At 37.1% G+C, this 19,742-nt stretch overlaps 1 protein-coding gene across 10 annotated transcripts in view; it reads left to right on the top strand.

The window, feature by feature from the left end:
* Positions 1–697: 697 nt before the first annotated feature.
* Positions 698–19,742, top strand: part of HERC4 (HECT and RLD domain containing E3 ubiquitin protein ligase 4) — a 156,768-nt gene continuing 137,723 nt past the window's right edge. For 6 of the 10 annotated variants that reach the window (XM_037805383.1, XM_037805381.1, XM_037805382.1 and 3 more), the window contains exons 1-2: positions 698–1,046; positions 2,773–3,077. In XM_037805383.1, the coding sequence (XP_037661311.1) occupies positions 2,852–3,077 (226 nt within the window). In that variant the 5' untranslated portion in view covers positions 698–1,046; positions 2,773–2,851. Of the gene's footprint in view, positions 1,063–1,153; positions 2,062–2,772; positions 3,078–8,057; positions 8,191–19,742 lie in introns of those variants that run through there. The other 4 variants (XM_037805377.1, XM_037805379.1, XM_037805378.1 and 1 more) reach the window with 4 other exon arrangements.

The raw sequence follows: 19,742 nt of genomic DNA, 5'->3' as shown, positions 1-19,742 counted from the left end.
TACCTACTAGTTCCTCAAACGCACTCTGAAGTCGCAGGTTCTAACAATTTCTAATGTAGAATTTCAAAAGTGCCTTGTCATAAGTTTTCCTGCTTTTAAGAGATTATGTTAAGACTGCCCTAGGGAATCCGGACTTCGATTTGTGAAGTGGGGTCAATAGCCATATGCATTACTTTATATCCTGGGAATGAAGGAGAATCTGAAATTTAAGTTTATCGTTCAGGGAGAGCTCAAAAAGTGATCGGAACCGTCACTAACTAACGAGCCTGATATTTAATTGCCAGCATTATACCTCGCCTCCTCGGATTAGCTCCAACTGAGGATAAATAGGCTTCACCCGGTTAGATAATCAAACTTTGTGACCGCTTCATGTTACTTCAAATTCTCTTTGGAAAAAGGATAAAATAACAAAAAGACTGGAGCCTATGAGCAGAAAGACAACCAAACCAAAAAACGAATATATTTTCTTCATTAAAAGTTTGCGCACAGAGAAGCGTTGCTACAAAACGCGTCCACACCTTTCACTTCTATTCCCAAACTGCAACTTTAAGCAACCAACACGACACACTGCAAATGTGCCTAGATCAATTGGCCAGGGTAGGATTCCGGCGCAGGCGCGCAGGCCGGGAAGTGGGCGGGCTCGCTCGCGCACTCCGCGGATCACTTCCTGCCGGCCCCTCCCCCTCCCTCGCGTAGCCACCTCCCTCTCACCCTTCTTTCCAGTCTCTCCCTTAGTTTTCCCCACCCCTCGCGCTCTGGGCCCGGCTGGCCCCCCGCCCTTCCCCTCCCGCTCCATCCGGGTTGCTGACGGCTGTCTCTGGACTGGACAGCGGCGGCGGCTGCTTTTCTCTGAGAACCCGGTAAAGTTTCACAGGGTCCTGGGAAGGGAGAAGCGAACAGCGGCACTGACGCCGGAGGAACCCTGGTGATCGCCGCCACTGGCCGAAGGAGGAGGCGAAGGACCTGTCTCAGCTGCCGCGCTGCCTCGCTGTTTGAGGAGGGGCAACCCCCCGTCGCCCTGGGCTCCCCCTGCCCTGCGGGGCCGGGTGAGTCGTTGCCCCGGTTGGTTCGGAGGCGTGTGACGGCTTTTGGGAGGGGGCCTTCTGGGTTGGGCGGTAGAGGCCCGCCTGGCGCAGAGCGCTTTCTCAGCGCTTCTTTGGGGTGGGGGTTGGGGCAAGGGCTGTGTCGGGGCCTCTTGGTCCCAGGGCTGGAATGTCGCACCTCCCTGGAGAATGGCCTCCCTCGGGCTGAGGGCCGCCGGGGCTGCGGAGCCTCGTCCGCGGGCCTGCGAGGCTGCTGCAGTAGTTGGTTGGGCGACCCGCGAGGTTGGGTGTGGGCAGACGGTTTCTTTCCTCCAGTCCCCGTGAGCTGATGTGGTTGCATGTTCAGGGAAGGATGGGAATAAACCACTTCTCATTCCCTTACCTGTTGCTGGCCAGAGAACGCCTTTCCCATTACCCCTTCTCCCTACTTTTAATAGAAAGGGGTGATTAAACCTCGTGCGCTGAACTCGGGGTTATTTTCCTGTCCTCCCCTTCTCTTAAAAAAAAAAACAAAACTAGAAGACACTGCAGAACTCTGGGAAACTATGGAGTTCTCATGCCCTCAAAGAATGAAATCAAACTTCTCTCAATGGAAGGGTAGTGGAATGGGACAGCTTCGGCATTTTCTCCCAAGAACATAACACTGTGTTTTGAAACTTGTCAGGTTCTGTGTAAGTAATGTGGGTGATTACTACGGGAATAAGGCTGACTTCCTGTAATGGTGTTATTTAGTAACGCGATATGTTTGGATGAAGTAGACTCTGTTAATTTTCAGTCAGTGTACTGGAAAGTTCTACAGATTTCGCTACCAAGCTATCAGTGTCCCAGCTCCCATTCCTAGTCTTGAAAAATCAGCAGTGCTGGGTATATTTGCAGATCCCATCTTCAAGTAATTGTCTCAGAGGCATCGGTAGATATGTATTGCCCAGGAGAAAAAATTCGGTCCCGGTTACCACACGTCATAGAAAATGTTGAATTTTGGGGAGAATTTTCATATGTAAACTGCATTTTTTTTTCTGTGAGTATTGTAATTAGATACATTGATTTAGTTTTAAAACTAAATTTGTCGTAAGGTTGGAGTGATATTTGGAGGTGATTGTCTTAATATCATGACTTGAGGGAATCATAATTTTCTCTGTGGCTCAAAGCAAAATTCATATGAATAATTGGAAGAGTCATTTAAATTGTTTTAAATTTAAAGTTTCCAGTTAGTTTTGTGTCTATTACAGATGGGAACTTCAGTTTTCTGTTGGTGTGTGGGTAGGTATTAGAAGATTTAAGTATGCTGTTATTTGAGGGAGATTACAAGGTTATTTGTTTCTGCATTTGGCTAAAATTTTCACTATGCATACTTGGTTTTTTGGGTGGTGGAAAGATGTCTCATTTCTTACTCCAATGGGAATTATTTAAAGTGAAAGCAAAAAAAAAAATTCTTATTAATTCCATCAAGGTACTTAATGTTATTACTTTAGTCTATTACAAGATAAAACGTCAAAACTAATTAATATGTTTAAATCATGGAGAATGGCTGTATTTTCCCTAAATATTTCTATATGGCATTTAAGAAAACAGAAGTGGTTGGCTTTTGAAACTGAATGATACTTATGTAGCACACTATAAAATAAGATTTGCTTACCATATACTGCTTACTGTACCAAGCACTTAAAAGAGCAATTATACCTCATGTTTCCTTTGAAGTCATATTTCCTTTTTTTCCCTGTCTCCCTAGACATAAGGATACATTCTACTTTCCAGTGTTTCAGAAGGGAGTCTTTTATTGAAACTGGAAGACCAAAAGAAATACAACCATGTTGTGCTGGGGAAATGCGTCTTTTGGACAGTTAGGTTTGGGTGGAATTGACGAAGAAATTGTTCTAGAGCCCAGAAAAAGTGACTTTTTTATAAATAAAAAGGTGCGAGATGTAGGCTGTGGACTCAGACATACTGTATTTGTTCTGGATGATGGAACGGTGTATACATGTGGATGTAATGATCTAGGACAACTAGGTCATGAAAAATCCAGAAAGAAACCTGGTAAGTTAAAAACATAATTATTTGCTATTTATAATAATTATATCTTAAATGATGAGTTTTGAAATGTCATATACTTTCCCTTGTAAATGAGTATTCTTTATCAAGCTTTAGAAGCAAACTAGGAGTTAAATGTATTGTTTATATTTGCATTCTTCTAAGTATTTTAATTATCTTGTGGTTTTTAAAAAAACTATTATTATAAACCTTTATTGTATGAAGAAGCTTTGGTCTCAGAACTTAATTATGGTGATGTAAAACAATATAGAAAACCAGCCTGCAGTGCATAGATCTTCTCTTATGTTTATTATATAGCTATATATATTATATATATATATGTTGGTCCTCTCTGTTAAGTCCTGTTCAGTTACCTGGAGCAGATTTTAAGTGCATAACTTACTCTGTCTTTTTTTCCATACATCAGAGAGAAAAAATTAAGATGAAACCTTTTTACTTTTTACTTACTTGCTTAAATATATGTTAATTCTTCAATTTTTTCCCCTATTGTATTATTTTAAATATATAATTGTATTTGGCTTAGTTGGAACTAGTTTTTATTTCCCTGATCTTTTACTCTTTTAAGAAGCAGCAATAGCTATTAAAGGTTTTGTGGCTATGAGGTTTGCCAACTTTGTATTATCCATAAAAACCAAATTTAAAATAATTTTTAGGGTAATGAGAATTTTGAGGAATTTAGTCACATTTCATGTACTGTTTTCCTGGATATATATTTTTTAAAATCAAATAGTATCACATTTAGAAATATTCTTATGTGAATTTTGTTTTTGATTATAGCAGTTAATTCAGATAAGACTGGTAAGTAAGGTGGTAAATTCAGATTGATGACTATGGCTATGCTAATAAACACTTCTCTTTTAACTTAATAATGACAATTAAATATTTTCAATGGCAGTTTTTTTTCTAGCACTTCATTATTTAAGTGGTTTCTAATATCTACTTTTGAGAGATTACTGTAGCTATAAAATATTTATACATTAAATTCAGACATGTTTCATCTTTCATATCATCTCACCACCATGCCAAACCTCATTCTTCCAGCTTGTAAATATTGTATAGTTTTCAACCTTTGTGGTTAGTCTTAATCTCTTTTCTTCTGTCTTAATTTGTAATTAGTTAATAGATGAATGGTAGTGATACTTAATATAGTAGATTTAATTATTGTAGGATTCAAGGTAAATGGCAGCTAAGAATATTTTGTGAAATTCAGTCAGATTTTCATGATCTCAGGCATTGAGGAGGTGGTGATGTTGGTGGAAATAAATGGCAATTTACTGATTGCGCATTTTGAGTGTGATCTCTGCTTACAAAGGCAGATGGGTCTCTTTCTCTTTTTTGCTTAGCATAGAACTCTGCCTCAGGTTGAGATTTTCATGGCGTTGAGACTGCTGCTATTCTTTATATTTAACGTGTCCCACAGAAATAACCTAACATCTTTCTGTATTGCCTTAGTAATTTCTGTGAGGCTACAGGGCAACAGGGCAAGTAGAAAGTACAAAGCTGGCATACAGAAATTGCCGATATAGTTACTGAAATTTATAAAGGTTTGAAAATTTTAGATGTTATTAAGCACTTGTTTTGTGTCCAGCGTAAGGATAGACACTACACACTAATAGTAAATTATAGTGCCAGCAACAGTTTTCTGACTTTAGATGAGATTCTGAGAAACTTAACCAGAAGATGCTTCTTCATGGTCATGTTGACATTGTGATGATTGCATTGTGACATCTGTATCATCCTCTTGATTCATTCTGGAAGTATCATTTGGTAAAGCTGGGAGGGTGGGTTTCCTAATTTTTGATACCTCTTTAGGATCACTTCATTATCCTCCGTGGTATTCTATAGTTTTTGGAATAGAAAAGAAACGGAAGGCATGGACTTCGGCTTTGAGAAATTTAGAGCCTGGGTTGGGAATTAAGGTGTACACAGGTGAAACAGCTGGAGAGAATTGCAGTTTGATGAGATGTGATATGTACTCTGAGTCTAGGGAATTTAAATAGTGGGAAATGTCATTATGGGATAGAATTAAAGGAAGATTCTTGGGAGAAAATGAAGTCTTAAATTTAATTCAGTCATGATCACATAAATAGCCAGAAAATAAATATGTAGCAGGAATAAAAAAAGTTATATTCCATAATTATTCCTAATTATAGGTTACAGTTCCACAGTTTCAGTTATTTCCTTTTTATGAAATATAACATATATACAAAAAAATGGTAATATCTTTCAAAGTATGATTTAATAAGTAGATATAGGAAATTTCCGAAGTTGTTATGAGTTTTAGTAACATACTTTCAGTTATTTCTTTATTGTGAAATATAACATATACAAAAAGGGATAGCTTTCAGATTACAATTTAACGAGTAGCTATAAAAAAGCAAATTTCAAAGGATGCTATGTGTTACAGTTCCACCATTTCAGTTCTTTCCTTCTAGCTATTCCAATACCCCAGCAACTAAGAAAAAGAAAATTATATAGATTCAGTATTCCTAATCCTTTGTTAAATTCTGTCTCGTCTATTCCTACCCCTCCCTCTAGTTTAATCACTTTTCCAGTCTTCAGGGATGTCTAGGCAGTTACCATCCTAACCTGTTCATGTTGAAAAGGGGTGTCAACTTTATGAGCAAAGGGGGCACATCTAGTTGATGTTCTCTAGCTATTGCCTCTGGGTTTTGGGACTTAGCTGGCATAGGAGTTCTCTGGAGGATTTAAGTTTCTGAAGAATAAACTTAGTGAAACTAGAGTCTCAGGTAGGGATCTGGGTAGGAATGTCATCTTTTAACCTCGGTATTGATTTAAGGTGCTTGAGTGGTATATCTTGATAATGTTTTTAACCAAAATTATTTCTGTCTGAAATAATTCCTTAATGACTTGAATGTGCTTCTTTTCCAATGCTTTTTTAAATTTGTGAGATTGAAGATGGGATTAGAAGATAAGAGCTTGTTAGATTTTTTTAAATTGGTTTTAAAGTCTTTTCTGGTAACTGAGTGAGTCTTGCTTGCATTGGTTGTATTTCTAGGACTATGTAATAACAGTTTACTTCATTAGAGCTTTAAACTTGTGTCAGAAAGAAAGCAAACAGAAAGGAGGGAGCTAAGAAATTGTTCCTTAATAGAGATTGGTTTTATAAGCAAAGTAAGTAGTCTATAACTAATAAGAAGTGGAAGAGAAAGAGGTGGTTTCATTCTTAAGTTATTCTTCAGAGTCGTGAGAACCTCCTGGAGGGCTTGACCTTACAGCACAGTAAAGAGATTTGACCTATGACCTATTGGGAGAGGGTTTCCATTCTGGATATTTAGTAGCCACATAGGAAAGTTCAGTTGATGTCCTTTATTGTACCAAGAGTGTAGATCATGTCCATTCTCATTTCTGCTCTCTTGTGTACATGTGCCCCTTGTTCTCACTACTATCTCTGAATTATTTCCAGAGAAGTGAACTTCTATTTCAATTTCATGTATGTATTTTTCCTTCATAAGAACTTTTGATACTTTTTTTAGCTAGTGACTCTCCATTTTTTTTTCTTTAATATGCTTGACTAGTCCATGTACATGAATTACTAGTTACATTTTTACACTTAAAAATTATTTTTGAACATTTTAAGGGTAACCCTTAGGAAGTGTATTTTTATAAAAACGATTCTTTATTCACTATATGTCCAATCATGGGTATAATTTGGTGATCATGGTCCTAACTATATGTTTTGCACATCTATTTCCATTTATTTCATGTTAGAAACAGTACTGTTTTATGACATAGTTTGTAAATAATGCGATGTAGTTTGTTAAAAAATGACATTTTGTAGCTTAAAAGTTCTTTCACATAGATTGTCTCATTTAATCCTCACAACAGTCTTGTAAGGTAGTTAGGGCAGGTATTAGGGTCCCCATTTTACAGATGAGGAAATTGAAGCTAAAAGAGTTTAAGACTAACAAGATGATTAGGTTAGCAAGTGTTAAGACCTCTCCAAATCCTGTATTTTAACTTTATCCCACAAAGCTTTTCCCCTACCGTATTTGGAAGGTAGAAGAGTATTTATTCACCTATGAGGAAACTAGTTTTCCATCCATATTTTAATGTAATTCTGAGGGTTAAAAAAAGAAAACTTTAAAAAATTACTGTTTTATAACTAAGGTTACACAATACACAATGAAGGCACCATGTTTTATCTTTTTTTCCCTTCTAATTCTGTGCATTAATTAAAAGAAAAAGCCATTTTCAGAACCACTTAGGAAGCTTGAGAGTTCAAATTTTCAAGAGATGATATAGTGCCAGCATGAATTAAAAATTCAAAACTATATAGTTTGTTCTTGAATAAAAGATAACTTGATTAGCAAAGCTAGCAATAGAATAAAGTTTTGACTATTGTAATAAAATTTATTGTAGCTTATGCTCAACTATAGAAGATGATGAGCATTGATTCTATGTTTCCTGTATCCCAAAGTGGTAATTTTTACTGTTGGGTCATCCCAATAAAAGCATTTTGGTTACCTAGCAGCAATTGCTTGCTTGTCTTTCTTGCTTCTTCAGTTTCTGACCTGTTCTATTTGTTCTTAAAGCGTAAGTCTTTAAATGATTTGTTCATTAAAATATAGTTAAAATTAAAAAAAAATAATATGGCAAAATTAATGTATAAATATGGAAAATAAAATTATTCACTTAAGAGTGGATTAAAAATATACAGTCACCTGATGTATTTCTCATTAAACCAAAGCATATGAGACCAAAGAAGCTCTTTATGTTTTATAAACTAATTCTCATGATACTTTCTAAGGAAGAGAAACGTGGACTAAATGAAGACTTGAAAAAGTAATTACTTGGGTCAGGAATGGAGGCTTGCTTTAGAAGCTTTGTTTTGAGAAAGGCTAGTGCCCAAGAATCGCAATGTCAAAGGTAGGAGAAAAAAATCATGATGCAAACAGATGACTACTGTTAGAGAGATGTATAATAATACTTTACTTTGTGTAGGACCCCACATCTGAGGAATTTCAAGAGCATTACACAATAACTCATGGTTCCTTTCAAAATGCTTGTGACACAATTTGCAAGAATTATCCTCATCTTAGGGGATAAATTTACGGAGAAATGGCAGCACAAGTTGGTAAGTAACTTGTCAAAACAGTTGAGAAAACAGTCAAAGCAGGTGACTGGTGAACAGGTATAAATTGAGTCTGAAAGTTGGAGTCTACCAGTCTCCTACATTATTCACTAAATTGTGCTTATGTTTAGAATTACTTACAGTAATATCTTTTATTTGAGGCAGATCAAATACTAATGTAGACTGTTTCCTTGCTATTCTACTTGATGGCCTATTGAAAGAATTATTTTACCAAGTTGCTTGCATTGTGATGCTACTTGGGTACTTCATAATAACCCTGTGTGGTATGAAGAGTATTTAAACAAACTGACAAAAACTTACTGTGGTAGCATCCAGTCTTTTCTCTTTTCTCTGTTTTATATAGTCTATATCCCTTTGTTGTCTAACTTGTATGTTGTGCTACTATCCAGGGTACATACTAATGACCATGTATAATTGATTTGGTGGCTTGGATTAGTTATGTTGGGTCAAGTCTATCATATCTTTTTGTAGGATGCATTAGTTTGGTGAATGCTTTGTTAAACGCTTAACTCACAAGAAGACATAATAGCAGTAGATGCCTGATCTGAGCAAATAGAGGCTTGTTTTAAAGGGTTTAGAACAAATGATTTTCTTTTTGTGTTTGGTTTGTCAGTGTTTTTACCTGATTGGAAGTGAGCCATGTACTTTTCTAAAAAGAACAGGAGTATGATAGATTTAAGTTCCACAGTTTGGGCAGTTACCAAGGATTCTTTGGCAGATGGCAGCGTAGGTGGTCTAGCTTCCTTCTTCTCCTTAATAAGGACTCTTAGGGTTCCATGTCCCTGATAATGCCATACAATGTAGTGCTATTGTTAAAGCCCATTTTTCACAAACCCCATGTATTTTAAAAATTGCTGTGACAAAATAACAATCAAAAGACACCACATAGATGATTATTTTTCCTTGACTATAAAGCATATCAGATAATTGGGATACACATTAAAGAAAACCTAATACAGGAAATCTATTTCAAGTGTTACTACAAAGGTTTATTTGGGCTAGGATTGTGTTAGTGAGTAGAAAAGTGTGTAGCATTAATAAAGAATTAAAGAGCTTGTGGTTTATCTCCTTTCAACTTTTCTGGGTTTGTTTTTTTTTTTTTTCATGCTGATGGAATAAAAAGGAAATAATTATTTTTATATCTTAATGGGTTGTGATAGTTATTTATGTGCAAGAAAACCCTGTTCTGTGTGTAATTGTACAAAAAATTTATTGGAGTTATTTTTGTTAAAAGGGAAATTTCTTGAATTTTGGTGGCTCATTCTTTAAACGATAGTATTTTCTTTACCTGAAATTGCCCTTTCACCTTCATTTCTAGTGTGGTAGAAATCTAGTCTTTCTTGGCCATAAAGAAAACCTTCTGGAATCCTTTAGTAATGTGTTTTTCATATATTGTTTTAGATATTCAAATTATTTCTTTGTTAATATCCATGTTTAGTCTCATTTTATTCCTTTGCTAGGAATCATTACAAATCTGAAATAATGCATTTTTAGTTTTTCATAATTTTTTTCTAACTAGAAAAGTATTACATGTTCTTGGTAGAGAATTTGAAAAATATAAGAAAGTAAAAATCAACTATAATGCAGTCATGCACAGGTAAATACTATTGTTCTTTGAATCTTTTTCTATATTGATATATATGTTTCTGATTACAGACTGGAAACATGTTATTGTATCTTAACTTTTTTTTTTTTTTCCAATAATATTTGGATAGTAATTTAGTAAGTATTTTCCCATATTTAAAATATTAAGGCTATTGTTAATGATTATTTAACATTTCATCATTTGGATGTGCTAAGAGTTATTGTTCCCCTATTTTTTGAATTTATTTCCAGATTTTTGTTTTAAATGATGCTGCACATGAATATATACATCACTTCAGTCTTTATTTGCATCTCTGTTAATTTCTTCAGGAAAAAGAATGTCTTTAATTTTAGGAAACCAAGAGGGAATGATAAGTGAATTTATTTTTAAACTTTTAAGCACAATTGTGCCTCACTTTACAAAGTGGATAATGCTCAGAAGATATTCGTAAATGAAAGTTTTAAAAATTTATTCATTTAACACACATTTGAGTACAGTGTAATGAATATCATTTAAGATTTTGGTAGGGATGATAAAATAAGTGCACAAATAAGTAGAAATGTATAAAAATGTGCTGTTATAAGATGCATAAACAGGGTGCTACATAAAAATAGAGAGTATAACTGTTTGGGATGGAATAGATTATAGATGAAGTTCTCCATGGAAAAGGACACATAAAGTGGAAGGATATATAGGATTTCTAAGAGGAGTGAATAGTATAACCATTTGGGATGGAATAGATTATAGATGAACTTCTCCATGGAAAAGAACACGTAAAGTGGAAGGATATATAGGATTTCTAAGAGGAATGATTGAAGGAAAGAGCTTTTTTAGTAAAGCGACTCAAATGGTGATAGGGCAAGTTTGAGGACTATTAAGGGAATGGTAGTCTAGTTAACTGAAATGTCTGAGAATAGTGAACCAGGATGGTTAGAAAGGCAAAATTGAGCTGAGATTATAGAATTAATCAAATTAAAGAGTTTGAATTTAATTTGGTTGATATCCACAGACAGTTTGTAGTGGGAATTATCAGGGTTTTTTATAAAGGGAGGGATTAAGGGATAGAATTTAGAGGTAAACAAATTGGTTAGACTGTGATTGTAGTCCTTTGAAACAAAAAAGGAGCAAGTAAATCAAGCAGAGATTACGGAGGAGAAAGACTGGACAGGCTTTGGCAACCAGATAGTGGAAATGCAAGGGGAATTGGAGAAGCCAGGTATGATCCTAGGTGGAATAATTAATAGGAATAGGAAACTCAGGAAGAGAGGGAATGCTAACTCTGTTTTGTTTTAGGAGGAGAAATAAAAGATTCTGGTGAGGTGTATTTTGTTTTGAATTTGATGACAACATTCAGTGAGCAGTAAGAAATTCAGTATGGAGAGGGAGAGAGCAAGATCAGGGCTAAAGGCATGAGATGTTATATTTCCAGTTTTGTTTTATCTTCAGTTCAAAGTAGGATAATATTCCAACTGTAAATTTCTGCCTGGTTCCAACCTGTCAAGTAATTAATAATAACAATACTTGATGTTATGCCTTTGGGAAGCTGTTTAAATACCTGGTAATGAACCATCTTTGTAAATTTATGATAACATAAATGATTGCCTACTGGAGTTCATCTGTTTTGTAAACTTAAATATTTAAATATAGATCAAATTGAAATAGATTTATTTAGGTGGAACCATCTGATAGCCTGCTTATTTGAATTTTATTAATAGGTTTATTAGCTTATTATTTAGTTGATACAAACCTATAGTTAATTACTATGTTGACTTCAAGATAAAGCTTTTGAAGTTGCAAAAATGCAATCACATGAACGTTGCTTTTGATTCCACTAGTAGCTGAAATAATTTTAACTATAAATTGGATATGTGCTAGCAGTATAGGCCAGAGTGCCTGAGAAATATGCCTTCTGAGATAATGCTTTTGTTTCTGTGAAAGGGAAATGGGAGTGGGGAAAGAACAGGGTAAGGCTAAAAGAGGGCTAAAGCAGAACAGTGAGTATCTGAAAACAATTGGACTTTACTTATAAGTAGAGCTTAGATTGCTTCTCACAATTGATCCCCAAGTATATTTATCAGTCTGATCCAGGTATTGCTCAGCTATAGATTTCATAAGTAGATTCCCTAACAGGGACCTAATGAGCCTATATTTATCCTTTGAAGAATAATTAGGTAAGAGACTGATAAGTTGGTGTTCTAGTTTGCTAATGCTTCCAGAATGCAAAACACCAGAGATGGATTGGCTTCCATAAAAGGGGGTTTATTTGGTTACACAGTTACAGTCTTAAAGCCATAAAGTGTCCAAGGTAACACATCAGCAATAGGGTACCTCCACTGGAGGATGGCCAGTGGTGTCCGGAAAACCTCTGTTAGCGGGGAAGGCACGCGGCTGGCGTCTGCTCCAAAGTTCTGGTTTCAAAATGGCTTTCTCCCAGGATGTACCTCTCTAGGCTGCAGTTCCTCAAAAATGTCACTCTTAGTTGCACTTGGGATTTTTGTCCTCTCTCAGCTTCTGTGGAGCAAAAGTCTGCTTTCAATGGCCGTCCTCAAACTGTCTCTCATCTGCAGCTCCTGTGTGTTCTTCCAAGTGTCCCTCTTGGCTGTGGCTCCTCTTCAAAATGTCACTCAGCTACACTGAGTTCCTTCTGTTTGTCAGCCCATTTATATGGCTCCACTGATCAAGGCCCACCCTGAATGGGTGGGGCCACACCTCCACGGAAATGATCTCATCAGAGTTATCACCCACAGTTGGGTGGGGCACATTCTATGGAAACACTCAAAGAATTACAATCTAATTAACACTGATAGGTCTGCCCATACAAGATTATATCAAAGATAATGGCGTTTGGGGGACATAATACATTCAAACCGGCACATTCCACCCCATGGACCCCAAAATGATGTTATCTTTCCATATACAAAATACATTAATCCCACAGCAATATCACAGAAACTTAAATCCTTTCAGTAACAATAGTTAAGTACAAGATCCCATCAAAATCAGTTATAGGCGTGGTGGGTCCTAAGGCGTAATTCTCCTTTAGCTGTGGATCTGTGAGCTTGAGAACAAGTTATGTGCTTCCAGTATACAAAGGAGGGACATTCATAGGATAAGCATTCCCATTGCTGTAAGAAGAAAGAGTAAGGAAAACAGGGTTCACAGGACCAAAACAGTTCCTAAAACTTGCAGAACAAACTCCATGAGATTTCAGAGGCTGAGAGTCATTAACAGAGTGATGTTGCATCCTTGGGGCTTGAGAGAGCGGGAGTCTCACCTTTCCTAAGGGCCTTTTCGGCAGCCCTTTCCTCTCCAAACGCTGGGGTGAGTTCTCCAACATATCCACACATTGGGGAGACCATCTTCTCGGCTCCACCCTCCTCAGACATCGGGGCAGCACCCGGATTCCCCTCCATCTCTGGGGCATATGCTCAACCCCTTCAGAACAGTGGGGTGGCAGCCAGGCTCTCCCCAGTTCCCTGGGAATGTTTTCCACCCTCTTTGGGACTTGGGGTGGCAGAACATCTCCTGAGCATCAATGTGGAAGGCCCGCCCTTGACCTCCAGGGCAAACTCACCCTTTCCATGTGTGTGGGCTGCTCCGCTCTCCTAGTCCGAGACCTCTTGACTCCAGACCTCAACTTCCATGGCTCTGTCTTTGAAGAAATTTTTCCTTCAATTTGTTCATCTCTCTGCTCCAGTCCAGACTGGCAGCTCCGTCTATAAAGATCTTGCAAAAATTCCGTTGGCTTCACATGAAGCACACGGGTCAAAGCCGTCAGACAATAGGACTTTCCACAAATCCTTTCTGCTTAACTCCTTTTCCAATCTTGGGTTGTACTGAAATGGTGGCTGGGTTCCATGTTTAGTTACATCCTCATGTTGGGCTACAGCTTCTGGGGATCCACCTCCTGGAAGCCTGGAATTTTCCAAGCCATCAGTTTCTGGTTTCTTTGAATCCAAGAGTTCAGTTTTAAGTCTATCTCTGTCCTGTCGCATTTTACTATAAGCTGCAAGGAGAAGGCAGGCTACTACTACTATATTTTGCTTGGAGACCTCATCAGCTAAATATTTCAAGTTGTTGCTTTCAAATTCTGCCTTCCAGCCAACAACAGGACTCAATTTTGCCAAATTCTCTGCTACTTTAAAACAGGGATCACCTTTCTTCCAGTTCACAACAACACATTCATTATTTCTCCTCAAGGCCTCATCAGAAGTATCTTTAGAGTCTGTATTTTCACAAACAGTCTCTTCAAAGCAGTCTAGGCCTTTTCTATCAAGCTCCTCAAAATTCTTCCAGAACCTTCCCTTTATCCATTTAAAAAGCCATTCCAACATGTTTGGTATTTGCAAACTCAGCAGCAAAAGCACCTTACTTCTCTGATACCAAAATCTGTTCTAGTTTGCTAATGCTGCTGGAATGCAAAACACCAGAGATGGATTGGCTTCTATAAAAGAGGGTTTATTTGATTACACAGTACAGTCTTAAAGCCATAAAGTGTCCAAGGTAACACATCAGCAATCGAATACCTTCACTGGAGGATGGCCAATGGTGTCCAGAAAACCTCTGTTAGCGGGGAAGGCACGTGGCTGGCGTCTGCTCCCAAGTTCTGGTTTCAAAATGGCTTTCTCCCAGGATGTACCTCTCTAGGCTGCAGTTCCTCAAAAATGTCACTCTTAGTTGCACTTGGGGTTTTTGTCCTCTCTCAGCTTCTCTGGAGCAAAAGTCTGCTTTCAACGGCTGTCCTCAAATTGTCTCTCATCTGCAGCTCTTGTGCATTCTTCCAAGTGTCCCTCTTGGCTGTGGCTCCTCTTCAAAATGTCACTCACAGCTGCACTGAGTTCCTTCTGTTTGTCAGCCCATTTATATGGCTCCACTGATCAAGGCCCACCCTGAATGGGTGGGGCCACACCTCCATGGAAATGATCTCATCGGAGTTATCACCCACAGTTGGGTGGGGCACATTCCATGGAAACAAGGAATTACAATCTAATTAACACTGATGTCTGCCCACACAAGATTACATTAAAGATAATGGTGTTTGGGAGACATAATACCTTCAAACCGGCACAGTTGGTGTTACCTCTGCCTGAACATAGGTCTTTTTATACACTCAGTTGGGGAATTGAGTGAGCCTCCATAATTGGGAGCAAGGGGGGAAGGGGATATGTAGAAATTGGTAATGCAATGTATAAGAAGAAGAAAGATATAAACCTCATAATTGGAGAGAAATTTAATAATGAAATGATGGTTAGAGAATATTCTTATTTAGATACTAGTATGCTGACATTTAAAAATAATAATGGGCAGCCACCATTATGTGCCAGGCACTGTCTAAATCCTTTATACATTATCTAAAAATCACCCCACCACTTTTCAAAGTACATATTAGAACAGTATTTTTTCAATTCAGTTTTATTGAGATGTAGCCACATTCCATACAGTCCACAGTGTACAATCAGTTGTTCACAGTACCATCATATAGTTGTGCATTCATCACCACAATTTTTGAACATTTCTATTACTACAAAAAAAAAAAAAGTAAAAGTAAAAAAGAATATGAGCTACAAGGTTTTCACAATCACACAGTCACAGCAGGTAAGCTATGTATACAGTCATCTTCAAGAATCAAGACTACTGTATTGCAGTTAAACAGTTTCAGATATTTCCTTCTAGCTATTCCAATACAGTAAAAACTAAAAAGGGATATCTATAATAAAGTATAAGAATAACCTCCAGAATGACCTCTCGACTCCATTTGAAATCTCTCAGCTACTGAAACTTTTTTTTTTTCATTTTGCTTCCCCCTTTGGTCTAGGAGGCTTTCTCAATCCCATGATGGAGGTCCAGGCTCACCCCCAGGAGTCATGTCCCATATTGCCAGAGATTTACACCCTTGGGAGTCATGTCTCCTGTAGAGGGGAGGGTAGTGAGTTTACCGCCGACTTGGCTTAGAGAGAGAGGCCACATCTGAGGTTATCTGGTTTTACTCCTAGGCACAATTATAAGTAGGCTTAGCCTCTCTGCAGTAATAAGCTTCATAAGGGCAAGCCCCAAGATTGAAGGCTTGGCCTTAAATTGGTAGTCTCCAGTGCTTGTGAGAATATCAGTAATTCCACAGCTGGGGAAGTTTAATGTTTCAACATTGTCCTCAGTCCCTCAGGGGGGCTTTGCAAATACATTTTAATTTTCTGCCTGGATTACTTTGGGATGTATTGGGGCTTCACACTAACCTATAGAAACCAACCAGATCTCATTCCCTGTTCAAAGTTCCTTGAAATTATGGTATTTGAATAAACTGACCATATGAGTTAAATTATCTGGTGTGCTACAGAAAATATAGATTTTATACTAAATAAACATGTCTTCCTTTGGTCTCACACAGAAGTTTGTTTTAAAACACCATCGGTATCATCCTTTACCCTTTAGTCTCATTTGCCGTAGTCCTAACCAGATCAGCTTCATTCATATCTCTAATTGAAGTCTGAACTCTTTTTCAGCTTTTTAAACAGTTGCTGTATGGGGTAATACTAACATTCATGGCTGCCGAGCTCTAGCTCTGAGTCTCAGGTGTCACGGATACCCGAAGTTTCAGGGACCAACCAGGTTATACATAAAAAACTCGGTATCTCAGAATTTAGAGATGACCATTAAAATCCAGAAATAGATGTGACTGCTGTAAGAGCTGTCAATCTAAAGACCTTTACAATAAGCCTTCCCCTGGTAACCTGTGCTCTAAGATTGAATTCTCAGAGTTTGCACATTATAGTTAGTCCTTATTAATGAGGTGTTAGCAAATGTGTTGCAGCTCAAGGGCAAATAAGGGGATGGTGGCTGCCTGGAGCCTGTGTTGAGAAGGACTCCGAGGCAGCACTCAGGACCACCAGGAAGGCGTGCCATGATCCACTGGTAATGTCTGCTGTGGTGGAGGAGGGGGAGCGGTGGCACGGGGCCAGATATTTTCCCTTCCTGCAAGGGGCCGGGAGGTGCAGTGAAGTGCATGGAGCTGTAGTATCCATCACACCTGACACTGCCCTCTGCTAACTGTATGATAAGGTTTGTCTTTTCGTTTCTGGCTTATTTCACTCAAAATGCTGTCGTCAAGGTCCTTTCCCCTAGTTGGATGCCTCACAGTGGAACAGTTTTAAAAGTGAGGAAATTAAGACTTTAAGAGGTTAAATAACTTGCCCAAAGTCAAAACTAAAAAGTAGTGGAAACAAGAACCAATTTGACGCACAGTGGAACAAAGGGTACCAGTTATAGTAGCAAGAAAAAAGATAAAATAACCCAGGACTCAGCTAATAAAAAATGTGGAAGGCCTATATGAAGAAGACTTAAGAGCATTACTAAAGCACACAAAAAAGTTGAACGAATGGAAACATTTGCAGATAGGAATCCTCAGCATCATAAAGATGTCAATTCTCTCTAAATTTGTAAATTTAATGTGATCCTAATTAAAATACCAGTTTGTTCTTTGGATACCTAGAAAAATGGATTCTGAAACTCATATGGAAAAAATAAAGTAGCTTGGAAAACTGAAAAATAAGAGCAGTAATATATTAAACTAAATATTAGTATATTTTAACTTTAAAGTCTAATTAAAACTGGCTCACAAATCGACGGATAAACCAGTAAAACAGGATATAAAGACTAGACCAACCCAAATCTTCTTAACCAAGAGGAAGCGATTCAAGTGGGGGAGTAGTCATGAATGGTTTTGGAATGAGTAAGTGGGCCAGGCTAGAATAAAAAGGTAGATTCATATTTCATTCAATGTATATATATGGATATATTCCAAATGGAGCAGATGTTTAAATGCAAGAACCATAATGATAAATGTCCTGAAGAAAACATGAATAATTTCATTTACTGTTTTTGAGTAAGGAAAACCTTTCTGACTGATGTGAAATGCATAGAAGAAGAGATAAACTACATAAAAATAAAAATAATTTTGGTAGGCAGAAGTCTCTGTAAACAAAGTTAAAGGTCAAATAAAAAAAATACTTGATTCATATTAAAGGGCTAATCTCCCTGATAAAAAGCACCCCTATAAATTGAGAAGAGAGAAACAAGCCAGTAGCAAAATGGGCAAAAGATTTGAACAGACAGTTCACTGAAAAGGAGATATTAATGGCTCTTAAATGAAAAGCTCTTCAGCCATATTCATGTCAAGAGAAATGTGAAAGACTACACTGAGATACCATTTTTTCATGTATCAGGTTAAAAAAGTCGTTAAGTTTGCTCTGTTGGCAAGGCTGTCAGGAAACACTTTACTCGTATGTTGTTGGTGTTAGTGTAAACTGATAAACACCTACAGAGGATAATTTGCTAGCATATGTCAGAATTACAAGTGCATGTACCCTTTTTCCAAGAAATTTCATTTTTAGGAATTGTCTGATAGGTATACTTGCACCAAGGATGTATGTGAAAGATTATTAATTGCGAAATTGTTTATAATAGCAAAAGATTAGAAATAATCTTGTCTGTCATTTGGGAACTGGTAAAATAAATAATTTATGGTCCATCCATTCAATGTAATGCTATTTAGCTGTGAAAAGAATAAAAGAGTTTATTTTGCACTGATATGGAAAGATCTATTAAGAAACATTAAGTAAAGAGAGCAAGGTGTAGAGCATTGTTTAGAAAGCTTTATTTTGGATAAAAATGGATATGTAGATTTATATTTATTTATAGATGCATAAACTGCCAGGATACACACAACTAATGACAGTGGTTATTCTTTATGCAGAGGTGGGAAGAGAGGGATAAGAACCAGGTTAATGGACATGATGGTAGGTAGACTTTTCACCGCATGTCTTTAAAACCATGTAAATACATGAGCTGTTCAAATTTTTTTTTTTTAAAAACATAGGCTCTGGAATTTGAGTACCTGGATACAAGTCTTGGCTCTGTTACTTATTAGCTTTGTTATCTTGGGCATGTTGCTTTGCCTCTCTGTGCCTATGTTTTCTCCCCTGAAAAATTAGGATAATCATGCCTAACTCCTAGGGTAGGGTTGTTGTGAGGATTAAATGAGATAACACATGTACTGCACAGAACAGTGATGAGTACTCAATATTTGTTAAAAAAACAACTATTAATATTAGAGTGGGGAATTTAGAGTCTTCCTTATGCTAAAGTTGGGTACTGTGCTGCTTCTGTATTTGCCTCCTGCCAATTATATTTTCCTATACGAAAACTATGCTGTTCCCGTTTTTGCTTCCAGATAGACAATATGTGTCTTTTCGTTTACACTGAAGTTCAGCCATTTATTCAGTAAATGAGTGTCTTCCTACTGTGTCCCAGATATTATGCGAGGCATGAAGGCTCTTCTTTGCCTTTAGTCTTCAGTTACCTATTAGATCTCTTATTTGAAAATTATGCCAAAATTAAAAAAATGTTTTTGATACTTAGCGGTAATACTGTATTGGAACAACATATAAAATGACCTGGATTCCTTCACCTTCAGACTTGAAAGATACAATGGTACGGAAAAAGAAAAGAATTAAAGATGCATTCTTTCTAATTCTTGTGAGGAGCCTATAAATGATAGAAGTTCAATTTGTCAATGTTTTTTTTTAAACTACAGATTTTATTGCGATACATTCACATACCATGTAATCAATCCAAAGTACACAGTGTCTCACAGTACCATCACCTAGTTGTGCAATTATCAGTATCAATTTTGGAACATTTCGTTACTCCAAAAAGAAAAATAACAAGTAGACATAAAAAAAGAAAATCTAAAACACCCCGTATTCCTTATCCCCGCCCCGCCCTCGTTATTGACTTCTAGTACTGGTGTGGTACATTTGTTACTATTGATGAAAGAACTGTCAATGATTGTTTAAAAGTTATTTAATGATGAATGATTAGAAAGTATAGTTTCTGTACTGATGCTTTACGGAACACAGACATTTAAATAAATAGTACTTATTCAGCTCTTTAAACC

Source organism: Choloepus didactylus, chromosome 15, assembly GCF_015220235.1.
Source record: "Choloepus didactylus isolate mChoDid1 chromosome 15, mChoDid1.pri, whole genome shotgun sequence".
Lineage (NCBI taxonomy): Eukaryota > Metazoa > Chordata > Mammalia > Pilosa > Megalonychidae > Choloepus > Choloepus didactylus.
Note: the sequence above shows the minus strand (reverse complement) of the source record. Positions and strands in the feature narration are given on the sequence as shown.